Source organism: Zalophus californianus, chromosome 9 (genome assembly GCF_009762305.2).
Source record: "Zalophus californianus isolate mZalCal1 chromosome 9, mZalCal1.pri.v2, whole genome shotgun sequence".
NCBI classification, from domain to species: domain Eukaryota; kingdom Metazoa; phylum Chordata; class Mammalia; order Carnivora; family Otariidae; genus Zalophus; species Zalophus californianus.
In genome coordinates this window covers 90,749,598-90,766,340 of record NC_045603.1, presented here as the reverse complement: position 1 = coordinate 90,766,340, position 16,743 = coordinate 90,749,598, and the positions used below count along the sequence as shown (strand labels likewise).

The 16,743-nt window shown below is 37.3% G+C and overlaps 1 protein-coding gene across 3 annotated transcripts in view; it reads left to right on the top strand.

Annotated features, from left to right (window-relative positions):
* The window catches only part of PTPRO (protein tyrosine phosphatase receptor type O), a 239,175-nt gene that overhangs the window by 125,961 nt on the left and 96,471 nt on the right, over nucleotides 1-16,743 (top strand). For all 3 annotated transcript variants that reach the window (XM_027594901.2, XM_027594902.2, XM_027594903.2), the window contains exon 2: nucleotides 1,810-2,083. In XM_027594901.2, coding sequence (XP_027450702.1) covers nucleotides 1,810-2,083 — 274 coding nt within the window. The remainder of the gene's footprint in view (nucleotides 1-1,809; nucleotides 2,084-16,743) is intronic.

Sequence of the window (16,743 nt, the reverse complement as noted above, 5' to 3'; positions counted from 1 at the left end):
CTGGCAATAATAGTGGGTCATATGTTCTGTATGTTTGTTATGTTTCCCAAAAGTACACAATTTTAAAAGCCTACTCATGTGTCTGACGATGAGAGACAATGTGAAGAAAAGGACATTTTAAAAGTCAATCCGTACTGACTGATCCATATTATAGAGACCATCCTAGGACTATCCAGATCACAGAGTACCTAACATATGCCAGGCAGTGGTCCTGGAGCTAGAGATGCAGCTAGAAATAAGATACAGTCCCCATCCCTAAAGAACTTAGGGTCTCATACGGTTAACACAATTAAGTCTACTAAATGTTAACATAGAATTAAATTTCTATTAATGGCCAGATATTCTTTACAAATACTAGGACCTGTAAAAATTAAATTAGATTTCTAAAACAACTAAATAATCAGAAAAAAAACTACGTTTTTAGGTACATTTTTGCCTCCTTTAGGATACTCATATGTACTATATGCTTGATTTGGCTACTGACAACATGGGAGGTACAATTAGATTAATTCTAAGAGGCATATGTCCACATATAATTAATGCAATCAACAATTCTTTCATTCATTTAACAGAGACTTACCAGTTTATACCATGCGCCAGACTGAGTGTTAGGAAAACAAGTCAAGAACGGAATGGAAACAGACATGTGGATGTAATGAAGCTCAATTTTGGTACTTGTGTAGTTCAGTGGTTAAGAGTCCAAACTAGATGGGTGACCTTGGGCAGGTGACTCAGTCCTTCTGAGCCTCGGTTTCCTTAACTATAAACTGAGATTGAAAAAAAAAAAACCTATCTCATCAGGTCATTTTGCATATTAAATGAGATGACTGTGTTTACAGCCTGCCTAGCTTCGTATCTGGATCCTGGTAAGTCCTAAGCATGTTGTACAAATTGTTCTGTCCCCCTTTCACGGAAGCGAAGTCTGAAGCTCAGAGCAGTGAAACAACTTCCCTGGACCCCACATACCCAGAAGATGAATTAAAAACCAAGCAGCAGTGATACAAAGTATACGAGTCTTGTATACGAGTCTTGTGTGAGACCAGAGAGAGGCAGGACTATTCTGCCTGTACAGTCAGTATGGGAAAGAATCAGGAAGGAATATTTACACCAACCACACCATGACTTTTCAAGTATACTGTCCGTAAACACTGATCTAGACACTTAGAACAGTTTTCATTCCCCTTAACCGCTGCCTTTCCCATAGATGCCAGTGATCCTTGGTCTGGTTCCTTCTTCAAAGAGCATGTTAGCTTCTCTTATTAAAGATTGGCTAACCTCCAGTGAGGAGGATTATCACAGAATTCTCAGTCCCGACTTTTTTCTTTCTTTCTTTTTTTTCAGAACTGACAGGTGAAAGTGAGAGAGGAAATTGCTTTGTGACATTCTTCTAGAATTCTCCTAGAACTACCACAGCATTACTCTTTCCTAAGTAAAATGGAGTGCTCCATCCATATACTTTTTCCAGCATAGCTGAAACCAAGAATTTCTCTGCAAATCGAGTGCCAAGATGATTTTCATTCATTTCATTCTTTCCTCATTTCCACGATGTTTATTTTGTGTTTATTACATGACACAATCCATGAGCTGGGAGCAGTTTTTTAATGGAGAAGAATCAAAAGTAAAAGCCTGAGAAGATCCTTAGTCATAAGAGGGTCAATCTCTCTCTTTCTCCTTTTCCTTGAACACTAAAATACCTGTGTAATGCTTATCACAAACATTAGTTTTGGGAAAATAAGCTCAGAATAATTTTATTGCTAATGATCTCAATTTGACCTTCATTTCCTTTTGTTTTTCTCTTTTCTTAAACAGAATGCCACAACATTCCATGTAACTGTTCAAGATGATAATAGCATCGTTGTCTCTTTAGAAGCTTCAGATGTCATGAGCCCATCATCTGTGTATGTTGTGAAGATAACTGGGGAATCAAAAAATTACTTCTTCGAATTTGAGGAATTCAACAGCACTTTGCCTCCTCCTGTTACCTTTAAGGCTAATTACCATGGCCTTTATTATATAATCACTCTGGTAGTGGTAAATGGAAATGTGGTTACCAAGCCATCCAGATCAATCACTGTGTTAACAAGTAAGCATCATTTGTAATGTTGTCCTCTGTGTTTCTTCTTTGGGTATATTCTCATGGGGCTCTCATTGAAAGAAGGTCAACCCAGGATGGCAAAACCAATCACCTTGAAGTCAAGTGACATAAATTCAAAGTTCTGCTTTATATTGAGAATACAGTTTCTTGCCAACGTTTGATAGTGTTTAACTGTTACCTTTTGTTAAAGAAAAATCTATTTTAAACCCAAAAAAGTAAACCTCTATGAGATAGTATATTTTCAGACTGAATAATAATTTTAGATTCATGATTGGACCATGTAATTTTTTGCTATATAACTGAATAGTATGATCATAACTAAGTTATTTTTTTCCAGAACACATACTCTCATGTTAAGCCATTTGGGTTTTGAGACAAAGAATTTATACTCATATTTAGCCGGCTAAAAATTAATTATACATTTTTAGCTGAGAGAGAGAAAAAGACATTATTTATCGGTTTCTATTCTTGACCTCACCCTCCAAATAGCCTTGGCTTCCACTGCCCAAGAAAAATACCAAGAAAAAACAAAACATTGGCATTTTAACCTTCAGTATATCATGTCTTAAAGCATTAATGCTGATATTAGGAATTTTTAGGAGTAATTTTAACTATATGTGATTTTCACTTTTCTCTCTGGGACTTTAATACCTAATCTCAAAGTAAGATGCAACTTTACTGTATATGTTGATGTATATGTTAGAAGAAAAACTGTTATCTATAAGATGGCAGAGTTTACCACTAGAGCAATTTAATGGCTCAGTGAAGTTCTTTTTGCTTTTTGTTCCTCAGTGCAAATTTTCCAGTGGCTGCGATTTTTTAAATGCCAGCTCCTGGGGCACCTGGGTGGCTCAGTCGTTAAGCGTCTGCCTTCGGCTCAGGTCATGATCCGAGGGTCTTGGGATAGAGCCCTGCGTCGGGCTCCCTGCTACGCGGGGAGCCTGCTTCTCCCTCTCCCACTCCCCCTGCTTGTGTTCCCTCTCTCGCTGTGTCTCTCTCTGTCAAATAAATAAAAAATCTTAAAAAAAAGTAAAAATAAATAAATGGCAGCTACTTGCAGTCATTTTTGCCACAATTAAGGAAAAGGACATAGTGATATTGTTCTCTCAGGATAAAAGGAAAGAGAAACATCAAGAAGCAAGAACTCAGAATCAAGCTAGAAGGTATATTTTTAATATGTCTGTCAAAAATTAATTGACAGTTCCCTTGGCAGAGTCCCAGAATCAGCATTGAATCCTAAAAATTAGGAGTGGAATGGCATAAACCCAAGACCTTCAAGGTTTATAGATATAATGAGCAAATCTAGGACCTAGTAGAATTAAAGGAAGAATCTGCCTGTTCTAAAGGACTGTTTTAAATAAGTTGCAGAGAGAGGTGAACTGGGAGTTAATAGGTCCAGGCAGCAGATCTAGGTAAACAATGGCTATAACACAATTCCTCGAAATCAGAAGCTTTGCCTTCCTCATCTTCATAATCTCATAAGCACCTGACATGAACTTTACACTTAATAAGTGATCAATAAATATTAATTCAATTCAGTTGAGCAAGTAACAGGAGAAAGAACCAGGGGGATAAAAGACTAAGGCACAAAGCAAAATAAAAGTGTACTTACTGTTGCTGACCTAACATTCATTAGCATGCACTTAGCCACTCCAGATCAGAAAAAACTCTAGCAGTCAGCCCTTTAGCTAATGGTTCATGAAAACATTTGATAAGTAAGTGAATGATAAGTAAATGATAAATAGGTACATGATAAGAGATTTCCATAATATCTCATTGACATTTTAGTGTATGCAATGAGTTGTGTTCAAAATATTTTTTTATTTTCTTTTGTGATTGCTTTTTCGACATGTGGGCTTGGAAGTGTGTTGCTGAATATTCAAAATTTTGCAATTTTTCAGAGATCTTTTTATTAATTTCTAGGTAAATGTGATCAGAGAACATACTTTATATGATTTCAATTACTTTAAAATCATTGCAATTTGTTTTAGGGCCTCAAATGCGGTCTGTTTTGGTGTGTATTCTGTGAGCACTTGTTGGTAAAGTGTAGATAAATGTCAATTAGGTCAGGTTGGTTGTTCAAGTCTTTTTTACCCTTACTAATTTTCGGTCTACTTGTTCTAATAATGATGGATAGTAGTATGTGAAAGTTTCCAAATATATCTATGTTGTCTATTTCTCCTTGTACTTCTTTTAGTTTATGCTTTACATATTTTGAACTTTATGTGAAGTTTGAAGCTTTTCATCTTTACCCTTTTAAGATTACTATGTCTTCTTTTTTATTGAAGTGTAATTGACATATAGCATTATGTTAGTTTCAGGTATACAACACAATGATTTGATATTTGTATATACTGCAAGACGATCACCACAATAAGTCATTACCATTGTCACCATTCAGTCTCTACTTTTTTTCTTGCAGTGAGAACACTTAAGATTTACTCTCTTGACAACTTTCAAATATGCAATACAGTATTATTGACTATAGTCACCATATTGTACATTACATACCCATGACTTATTTATTTTATAACTGGAAGTCTGTACCTCTTGACCCCCTTCACCCATTTTGCCCACCCCACAACCCCCTTTCCTCTGAAAACCACCATTCTGTTCTCTGCATCTATGAGTTTTGCTTTGTTTTTTTTGCTTGTTTTTTAAATTCCACATATAAGTGGGATCATACAGTATCTGTCTATTTCTGTCTAACTTATTTCACTTAGCAAAATACGCTTAAGTTCCATCAAGTTGTTGCAAATGGTAAGATTTCATTCTTTTTTATGGTTGAGTAGTATTCTATTGCACACAGATACACCACATCTTCTTTATCCATTCATCCATTGGTGAATGCTTAGGTTGTTTTCAGATCCTGGCTATTGTAAATAATGCTGCAATGAACATAGAGGTATATCTTTTCAAATTATATATATCTATTTTATACATATCATATATATCTTTTCAAATTAATGTTTTTTTTTCCTTTGGATAAATATCCAGAAGCAGAATTGCTGGATCATATGGTAGTTCTATTTTTAATTTTTTGAGAAATCTCCATACTGCTTTCCATAGTGGCTATCCTAGTTTACGTTCCTACAAACAGTGCACAAGAGTTCCTTTCTCCACATTTATACCAATACTTGTTATTTCTTGTCTTTTTAATAATAACCATTCTAACAGATGTGAGGTGATATCCTGTAATGGTTTTAATATGCATTTCCTTGATGCTTAGTGATATTGAGCATCTTTTCATGTGCTTTTTGGTCATCTGTATGTCTTCTTTGGAAAAATGTCTGGTCATATCCTCTGATAATAATAATAATAATTAGTAATATAATAATTAGTTATATACATAATAATTAGTGATATACATACATACACTAAATAGCATCCTTTCTTTTCAGCTTAGAGAAGTCCCTTTAACATTGGACAATTATCACATGGTTTCATTCATATGTGGAACATAAGCAATAGCATGGAGGATCATAAGGGAAGGGAAGGAAATCTGAAGGGGGAGAAATCAGAGAGGGAGACAAATCGTGAGAGACTATGGACCCCAGGAAACCAACTGAGGGTTTCAGGGGGTGATGGGGTGACAGGGTGATGCGTATTAAGGAGGGCAAGTGTTGTGATGAGCACTGGGTGTTATTCTAAACTAATGAATCACTGAACACTACATCAAAAACTAATGATGTACTATACAGTGACTAACTGAACATAATAAAATAAATAATATAAAAAATAAAATAAAAATAAAAGTGGAAGTCAGGTTAAAAAAAATTTCTTGTAAGGACAGTTTGGTAGTGATGAATTCCTTTAGCTTTTGCTTGTCTGAAATTTTTTTTTTCTCTTTCAAATCTGAATGATAACCTTGACAGAGTATTCTTCGTTGGAAGCTTTTTCCTTTCAGCACTTTGAATATATTTGCCACCCTCTTCTGGTCTGTAAAGTTTCTGCTGAAAGATATGCTAATTTTTTTTTTTTTAGATTTTTTTTATTTATTTGAGAGAGAGAGGGAGAGAGTGAGCACAAGCAGGGGGAGTGGCAGGCAGAGGGAAAAGCAGGCTTCCCACTGAGCAAGGCGCCAGATGTGGGACTCCATCCCAGGACCCTGGGATCATGACCTGAGCTGAAGGCAGATGCTTAACCGACTGAGCCACCCAGGCTACCATATGCTAATATTCTTATGGGGTTTCCCTTGTATGTGACTTCTCTTGCTCCTTTTAAGGTTCTTTCTTTATCTTTAACTTCTGACATTTTAATTATAATGTGTCTTGAGTGGATCTCTTTGGGTTCATCTTATTTGGAACTCTCTGGGCTTTCTGGATCCAAATGTCTTTTCTTCTTTAAGTTAAAAAAAAAGCTTTTAGCCATTATTTCTTCTAATGAGTGCCTTTCTTTTGTCTTCTTCTGGGACCCCTAGAACGCAGATGTTATTCCACTTGATGCTGTCTTACATGTTCCTTCAGCTGTATTCATTTTTTAAAATTGTTTTTTCTTTTCGTTGCTCTGTTTAGGTGAGTTCCACTCCTGCGTCTTCCACTGATCCTTTTTTTTTTCTAGTCTGATGTTGAATCTTGTAGTGTATTTTTCAGTTCAGTTATTGTCTCTTTCAGCTCTGTGACTTCTGTTTGGTAATTTCTTATATTTTCTGTTTCTTCGTTAAAATTTTCACTGTGTTCATTCATTCTCTTGAGTTCAGTGAACATCTTTATGATGATGACTTTGAACTTTTTATCAGGTAAATTACTTATCATCCATTAAGATTTTTTTCTGGAATTTTATCTTGTTCTTTTGTTTGGAACATATTCCTCTGTTTTCTCATTTTGCTTGACTCTGCTTTAGTTTCTGTGTATTAAGTGAAACAGCTACCTCTCACAGTCTAGAAGAAGTGGCCTTGTGTAGGAGATAAACATTATTGTTCAACCTTGCCTTAGCTCTTGGCTGTCTCTTGAACCTTTGTGATTGTCTAAGCAGCCTGATTTATTCTTGATAAGTCCCAGTTGGTAAGGGTATGCTAAGACCTGTCAGTGTTCCAAAGGGAGGGATCTCAGTCAGCACCTAGTTTCAGGCTGATTGGAAGACATGTCCTCAGGCAATAGCTTTTAAATTATGCAAGTATGTACAGTCCTGAGGGACCACAATTGTAAACTCTGCTGGCCTCCAGACCAGGTGATCTGGAAGTGTCCTCTGGACAACAGTTGCAAAAATTGGGGCTCCAAACAAGCGTATAAGCTCCTTTCTGGACTAGCAAGCTGTTGAATGACTGAGGGAGATTACAAAAAGAGTGTTACCTGACCTAAGTTGCCTAAGCGCACCTCCACAGCCTCTACATGTGTGGCAAACCTGAAGCCTGCCTCTCAGGCAGAAGCTCCAGGACAAGTAAATAGGCCTTTGTCACAGAAAGTCTGCTGGTGTGTTGCAATTTACTGTCTGTGCAGTGCCTTGAGGTTGGTAATCTGCCAAGAACTGATTCTCCAATTGTTACAGTTCTGTGGGGCCCACACAAGCCCCCTGGTCACCGGAGCCAGGTGTATGAGCTCAGTAGCTTTAGGGAGGCAGTGAGGAAGCACAGGGTGGAGGCACATGCACCAGCTTTAGTGACGCATGACATTTTAATCTAGATGCAATGGCCCTCTTTATCCCAAGAAATATACCTTGCGTTGAAGTCTAGTCTGTCTGCTATTAACATAGATATTTTCATTTTCTTCCGATACGTCTTTTCATGGTATACTTGTCTTACCCTTCTTATTTTCAACCTACTTATGTCTTTATATGTAAATGGGTTTCTTGTATTCAGTATAGAGCTGGATTTTGCTTTTCTTCCAATCTGAAAATCTCTGCCTTTTATTTTTTATTCTTTTGAAAATTTCTGCCTTTTAATTGAAGTGTTTAAACCAGCATTATCCAACTAAAACAAGATGTTAACCATAGACACATATTAAATTTTGGGATAGACACATTAAAAAAGTTTCTGGGGCGCCTGGGTGGCTCAGTTGGTTAAGCGACTGCCTTCGGCTCAGGTCATGATCCTGGAGTCCCGGGATCGAGTCCCACGTCGGGCTCCCTGCTCAGCAGGGAGTCTGCTTCTCCCTCTGACCCTCTTCCCTCTCGTGCTCTCTATCTCTCATTCTCTCTCTCTCAAATAAATAAATAAAATCTTAAAAAAAAAAAATAAATAAAATAAAAATAAAAAAGTTTCTGAAAATATGAAATTAATTTTAATAAGCTTATTTAATCCATTCTATTTAAAATACTACTATTTCAATATGAAAGTTTACACATTTGTAACTTTTAAGCATAAGTTGATTAAAATTAAATAAAGTTTAGGGGTGCCTGGGTGGCTCCCAGTCATTAAGCGCCTGCCTTCGTCTCAGGTCATGATCCCAGGGTCCTGGGATCGAGCCCCACATCGACTCCCCGCTCTGCGGGGAATCTGCTTCTCCCTCTCCCACTCCCCCTACTTGTGTTCCCTCTTTCACTGTGTCTCTGTCAAATGAATAAATAAAATCTTAAAAAAATAAAATAAATTAAATTAAATAAAGTTTAAAATTCAGTTTCTCAGTTGCACTAGCCTCATTTTAAGTGCTCAATAGCATATGTGGCTAGTGGATACCAATTTTGACAGTGCTAGTTTAGAGCATTTATATTTTTGTAATTATTTGTACCATTGGATTTAAAGATTTTATTTATTTATTTGAGAGGGAGAGGAAACAACCGAGAGATGAGAGGACTAGTGGGGAAAAGAGGGAGAAGCAGGCTTCCCGCTGAGCAGGGAGCCCGATGTGGGGCTTGATCCCAGGATCCTGGGACCATGACCTGAGCCCAACGCAGGCGCTTAACCGACGGAGCCACCCAGGCGCCCCTACCATTGTATTTAATTTAAATCTACCATATTGCTAGGTTGCTAGTATGGGAGAATGAGTCAAGCTGGGCTTAAGGTATTAGTCACTTTGAGTTCACACAGATATCAAATATTTCCGATGTTGCCTGCCCCAGCAATGGTAGAGTGTATTTCTCAGTGTTCCAGTTCTACCTTCAGTATCAGCAAGTCCTGAACACCTGCACCACAGAAGGTCTCCATGATTTTGCCCCTTCCCTCCCAATGGATTGTTGTTGGTTTTTACTAGTGCTAAGCTTTTGGTGAGGATAGGTGAAGTTCTTGGTTCCCCTGGTCCAGCCTCAGGCTTAGGCAGACTCTGTGATCCTAAGGGGGGAACTGTCAGCATTCCTGCCCCTCACTCTACACTGACAACCAGTCGAGCTCAAATTTGTGGAAGGTCTTGGGTTGGAGTTTCCTGCCTTTTCCCCAGTAGTAGTAGAATTCTACTTTGTATGAGTGTGTAACCATAGGTCCAAGAGAATCTCTGCCTCTCTCCTAGGAACAGACTCTTTCACTTCTACCCACCCCTCAGAAGGGGGTATATTTTCCTGAGAACTTGGAGGGAAAGATGTTTCTGCCCCTCCCAAGGCTTCTGTTTTGTATTCGAGAAAGATCCAGGGACTTGAGTAAGGTTTCAACCTGATCTATCAGTGGTGCAAATTATCGCCTCTTCCCCTCAATATTCTCATGAGCACCTGATTAAAGCCCACAATAAGAGCTAGAAAGAAAGTGTGGACTCCACTCCAATCATTCTAAACTAGTGTTGTCCTAGAACTTTTGGATGATGGAAATGTTCTATATCTGCATTGTCCAGTATAGTAGCCACTAATTTTTAATTTTACTTAATTTTGATTAATTCTAACTTTAATTAAAATAGCCACAGGTAGCTAATAACTATTTTATTGGATAAAATAGTCCTAAACTGTCATTGAAAACACAACCAGCTTTTATGAATTTATTAAAATCTATCTTCTTTCTTACTTTAATGGAGCCCCCCTCTTCCTGTTATGCTCTGCTAAAGGTGAAACTACCTTCTGTTTTGCAAGGGGCTTGTCACTCTTGGGTATTTCGTTCATTTGGTTGCCTTGCAATCTCAGATCTCTGATAGACTCAAGAAAAATCATGATCTCATGGATTATTTGGCTTTTTCTTCTTGTTGAGGGTTGAGAGAGTGACATTGACTTGTAGCTTTCTACATCCTAAGTGGAAGGGGAAATCTGCATTGATTTCTGAAGAGCAAAAATTAATTAATGATGGTTTCTTGTCTCTCATACTCTATCTCATTTTTAAAGACTCAATTACATCATCCCAGATTTTAAAAGGGATAATAGGTTCAGAATATAAGAATCGGGAATTAAGGCACAAATATTTCTGTGACCTTAAGCATGAGGTGACATTAGGTGACATTTGGTTTCAGCTTCCTCCTTTAAAAAAGATGGAATTAAAGTACGTGAAGCCTAAGATTAGTTTTGAGCTCTAAAATTACCACTATTTGTCAGTGAATGTTGTATTTTTGCCATCTTTATTTTTATAACAGGGAGCTTTTTTTAAAGTTTAGGAAACATTAATAGTATCTGCTCAAGAAGAAGACACATTGCTCTTGAGAATAAAAGGGAATATTTGTTGCAGTCATTTATTGTGTATTAGATGCTTGTCTTGATAAATTAAGCAGTGGCAAAGCAATTGGCCCCAGGGCTGTCCTTTGATAGTTCTCTATAGTTGTTCCGAGTCTGGTGTTCTTAGAGAACACTGAGAAACATGGCAAAAAATAAATTCAGCACAAAGAAGTCATTTGGCCAGCTCAAAGGAGTTTCACAACCCTTAGGCACTGACATCTGATTAATATTTAACTAATTAAGAACCATCAGTATATTGTCTGCACTTTAGAGAGAAGTCATACCTTAACAGATAAAATAACACATGAAAACAATTGCTTAAAAATTGGAGAAATGTTATTTACACACCGCTGTCTCATGTGTTAGTAAAATATGAGATGTAGTAGTTGTAAAAACACTGCAGAACACTTTGGAGAATATACAAATATAATATGTATTCTATAATATATTGTACAATATAAACATGCATTCATAAATTATGCAAATACAAATTCATGTATTATAAATAACAATAATGCATGAATTTTTATTTTATTTATTGTGCACATTCTGTATGTCATGTCCTTCATAGCCACACTGAAAGATCATACGCTACAGTGTAAAAGACAAGTAAACAAACTAGTATGAAAACGTGATAAATGCTGTAAGAAAATTATGTGAGAGGGGTTGCCCATCCTTCCTTAGCGAACATTGGGAAGGCACCTTGGAAGAAACAATCATTGAGAATGTAGTGAAAATTTGCTAAATGAATAAAGAATGGAAAGTGTTACAACAGAGTCAAAGGGAATCTTATTTGCAAAGACTGGACCTTCTTGTGAATTGCAAGGAGTTAACATGGCTAGTATCTATGATTCCAGAAAATAGTAAGAGAGGTAACTAGAAAAATTGGGAGGAATCTTGACTACTTACAAGAGTTTAGACTTTAATCCAAAAGTGATGAGGAATGGTGACAGATACAAAGAAATGACATAATAAGATTTTATTGAGGAAAGCTCCTTCTTAGAGCTGTAAGTTGTAAGATCCTGAATTCTGCATTGCAATGGGCAAATTGTCAAGCAGGTATTTTGAGTAGTGGTTCAAAGTATGAGCTTTAGAGCCAACAAAGAAATCTAGAAAACATACGTGTAGCATTAGGCAGGTTATTACTTTTTTAATTTAACCCAGGGGTGAGCAAGCTTTTCTTAGATGACACATATTTTAGTTTCTGGGGGCTGTACAGTCTGTTGCAATGATTCAACTCTAGTGTTGCAGCACAAAAGCAACTATAGGCAATACATAAGTGAACAAGCATGGCTGCATTCTAATAAAACTTTATTTAAAGACACTAATATTTGAATTTCATATAATTCTGATATGTCACAAAATATTGTTCCTCTGTTAATTTTTGTCAACCATTTAACAATGTAAAGGCCATTCTTTTTTTTTTAATTTTTTATTGCTATGTTAATCACCATACATTACATCATTAGTTTTTGATGTAGTGTTCCATGATTCATTGTTTGTGTATAACACCCAGTGCTCCACGCAGAACGTGCCCTCTTTAACACCCATCACCAGGCTAACCCATCCTCCCACCCCCCTCCCCTCTAGAACCCTCAGTTTGTTTTTCAGTGTCCATCGTCTCTCATGGTTCGTCTCCCCCTCCGATTTCCCCCCTTTCATTCTTCCCCTCCTATCTTCTTCTTTTTTTTTTTAACATATAATGTAATATTGGTTTCAGAGGTACAGATCTGTGATTCAACAGTCTTGCACACTTCACAGTGCTCACCATAGCACATACCCTCCCCAATGTCTATCACCCAGCCACCCCATCCCTCCCACCCCCCCACCACTCCAGCAACCCTCAGTTTGTTTCCTGAGATTAAGACTTAACTCAAAAGTTGTACAAAAGCAAGTGGCAGGCCAGATTTGTCTTGGGGGCTGTGAGTTTGCTGATTTGGTAGAGGGTAATATTTTGTAATGTGAAAAATATTAAAATACACTCCTTAACAAAATGTGTAGCACTTCATTTAAGATCAATAAATATAAACAATACCCAATGGCATTAGACAGAAAATTACTCAAGGGTTTGGAAGCAAAGGAGAGTCAAAACAGATCAGGCAGGGCAAAGTCAGTGAGGAGCAAGTGACAGAGACTCTAACAAACTGAGAGTATCAGGTAGCCAGCATGCTTAGAAGTTTTGAGCAAAAACAAGTAGAAAAAATTAAGGTGAGATTGGAGGCAAGGAGAATAATTTAGAGAGCTGTTGACATATTCCAGGAAGGAAGTGGTGAAGACTTGAATTAAGTTCATGGGTTTGACAGTAACCATGACTCTTGGACCATGGGCGGCAGCTGCTGCCAGCTCACCTCAGTGGCCTGCATGGATAGAGCTGAGCTGTCTATCTCAACATAAGTTTAGGAGCTCTGGCCTGGGACCTGGGATCAGTCCTTTTTTTCTCCTTCTGCCATCAGAAGTGAGAGTCTTGGGGCGCCTGGGTGGCTCTGTCAGTGAAGCGTCCGACTCTTGATTTCGGCTCAGGTTATGATCTCAGGGTCATGAGATCAAGCCCAGCACAGGCTCTGCACTGAGTGGGGAGCCTGCTTAAGATTCTTTCTCTCCCTCTCCCTCTGCCCCACCCTACTCATGCCCGCTCTCTCTCTCTCTCTCTCTCTCTCAAAACAAAAACAAAAACAAACAAAAAACCTGAGAGCCTAATCACAGGTTTCTCTCTCTCAAGAGGACTGTGTCAGAACAGACACATTCTTAGGTGGGTCACATCAAAAGCAAGGACACTGGTCACTGATCCAACAGCTCCTTTAGTTTTAGTCTATCAAAACAGAGCAGTCTCAGAAAGAAGCGCCTCTCGGCTCTTAGCAGTTACCAACAAGCACAGGGTTAACTCTGCTTTTTTTAAACAGTATTTGCTCTACATTTGTTTTGTTCCTTCATCTTCTGTCTCAGATAGTTACTTCCAGAACTTTAAGAAACTTCCTATTCATGATTGTCATGAATGATTCAAAGGTAATTAAGGGACATAAACAGTCTTCGATTAAACATCAGATTTTATTACGTGGGACACCTAAATGAGAAAAAAAAACCCCAATCATATTAAACATCATTTAAAAATTTTTTTATTAAAAGAAAAAAATGGGAATTTCATGTTAGGATTTCTTGCAAACATAATGCAGTAAATATCTTCTTGTGACACACTCTGCTCCTACCACAAAGCAAAAAGAAAACCAGAAATATATTGGTAGGCTCAAAAATAAGATTGTTGTCTCTATAAATCAGAAACAAAACAGAAACTCCAAGGGGGGATGCAAGCTAAAGTCCTGGGGCCTCTGTACTCTGCATCTGGAAGAACACAGCCCTGATTTTGGGCCCCAATACAGTAAGGATTGGAATGCTCCATACTAGGTAGGGTGCAGAGCCAGGCTTTCTGTTTGTAGCGGAGATTCTTTCTGCCTGTGATAAAATTATAGATGGAGGCCTTGGGACGCAGGGAACACACATTCAGTCTTACTCTCAAGGACCAAGCTTAGTTACCCTCTGACTCAGGGAATGAATTTATGATAACCACTATATCATCCATAATACCAAGAACCTCAGAATAATATTATATGCCCTGGTTCTAGACTGGGCACTGTGGTGAGCTGAACGGAAGCAATGGCTAAATTGTCTCAACAGCAAGAATAAGCAAGAAACAGAGCAATAAGAAAACACAAAGTTAACTTAGGGCTTGTATTTCAAAACACACAGTGAAATCTATGCTAAAAAAGATAGACATCAAAACAACAACCATAACATTGCAGATTATATTTTGTATAGCAATTTTTTAAAGATTTTTATTTATTTATTTGACAGAGAGAGACACAGTAAGAGAGGGAACACAAGCAGGGGGAGTGGGAGAGGGAGAAGCAGGCTTCCCGCTGAGCAGGCAGCCCTATGTGGGGCTCGATCCCAGGCAGGACCTGAGCCAAAGGCAGACATTTAATGACTGAGCCACCCAGGCGCCCCTTGTATAGCAATTTGATAACAAATTTACAGTCTGTTATGATGTTCAAAGAGATAAATATAAGAATTCCATCCATTTAAAAGGATTAAAACATAATGAAGCAAAGATTGGCAGAAATTAAATAAAAATGAATCAAATAAACATAAATTAGAATTTTTTAGAAGTGAAAAATACAATTATTTAATTTAAAATTTAGTTGGTTAGACTAGGCAAAATTCACTTAATTAGTCAAATTTAGATTCAATCAAAAAACTTCAACTGATGGGATAAATTCTGTACTGATAGCATTTAAATAATAAATTGAAAGGTATTCTTTGTGATTGCCCATAATTTAGCACAATTCTCAGATATGAAGGTGGGAGAGGCTCTAACTAAAGAGGTTAAGAGTTGAAGAAAAAAAGAATGAAGGGAATAATGGGCACACTATTTCAAGAGTTGATTATGAAAATTTCCAAGACTTGAAGAGTGACGTGAATCCACAGATTGACAAAGCATTCCAAATACTTATAGGGTAATTCAAAAATAAGTCCATATCTAGATATGTGATGGTGAAATCTTAGATTATCAAGGACAAATAAAAAACTTAGAAGGTATCAAAGGGGGGAAAAAAAGATAATATATACAAAGGAATAACTGTTAGGCTCACAGAACTTTTCTCTTCCACAATAATTGATTCAAGAAGACAATGGAGCAATAGCTTCAAAATCCTGAGAGGAAATCTTATAATTTCATATCCAGCTAAACTACATCAAGAATAAAGATAAAGGGGAGCCTGGGTGGCTCAGTCGGTTAAGCCTTCAGCTCAGGTCATGATCCTGGGGTCCTGGGATCGAGTCCCACGTCGGGCTCCCTGCTCAGTGAGGAACCTGCTTCTCCCTCTCCCTCTGCCCCTCCCCCCCGACTCATGCACACTCTCTCTTTCAAATAAATAAATAGAAACTTTAAAAAAATAAAAAGAATAAAATAAAAAGAATAAAGATAAAGAACTTTTCCAGAATACAAATTCTAGGAGAATTTAACACCTAGACTCTAACTTAAAAAACTACTAAGTGATACGTTTTAACAAGGAAGGTGAATCCAGAAAGAAGGTATAGGACACACACACACAAAAATGACAGTGGGAATGCAGTATGTGACAGAAGATGCATTACAAATTAGCAGGAAAATATGGAAAATGAACCCATGAAACAGGCAAAAGAACCAAATGATTTTAAGAAAAGAAAAGCTGAATGGCCAATAAACATAAGAAAAGATAAACCTCTTTTGTGAACAGGAAATGAAAACAGAGACAAAATTTCATATGTCTCAGAGTGGCAAAAACTAAAAGGATTGATATGAACAAGTGTTGAATAAGAATATGGAGAAGGAGGAACTATCACACACTGCTGATGGAAATGGAAATTGACAGAGAGTTAGAACACGTTTTTACAATATCTCCTACAATGGAAGATGTGCATACCCTGCCATCCAGGATTTAGATAGTCTAGAAACATGTCTCAAGACATTTATTGCAACATTATTTGCAAAAGTAGATGATTGAAAACAATCTAACAGAATAACAAACGGCAGAGTCTGTATAATTCCAAAGTGAACACTAAAACAAAGTTCCTAGAGATACTTGCATCAAGGTGGAGAAATCTCAAAAGCCTGATCGTTGATAAAGTAAGCTGCAAAAAAATTCATGTACTATGATACCATCAACATATTTTAAAACATGCAAAATAACATTTCATATGGATGTTGGACACATATAAATATAAAAGTAAAAAACACATCAAAAGGTAACCACCAAATTCAGAGTACTAATTTATCTCTGGCCGCGGTGGCAGGCAAATGGGAGTGAGTTATATGAGGGAGTTTCAAATATATTTTATAATGTTTAGCTTTTTGAAAAATAAAAAGACCTGAAGACAAAAAAAGGAACAAACGAACAAAAGTAATAAGTGATTCACATTTTCTAACAGCTCTGGGTTTCTGTCCTGTCCTGCCTGGTTCCAAAGAGCGAAGTGTGGCTTGCGAAGGGAATACTGAATTAGATCAAGATTTAACCATTGAAATGGTTTTTCAGTCGGTTAAGTCATCACTGAAAAACACTTGAATAAGAGCAGCTCTGGTTTAAAACCCATCCCTTAATTTCTAAAAAGGGAAGGGAAGT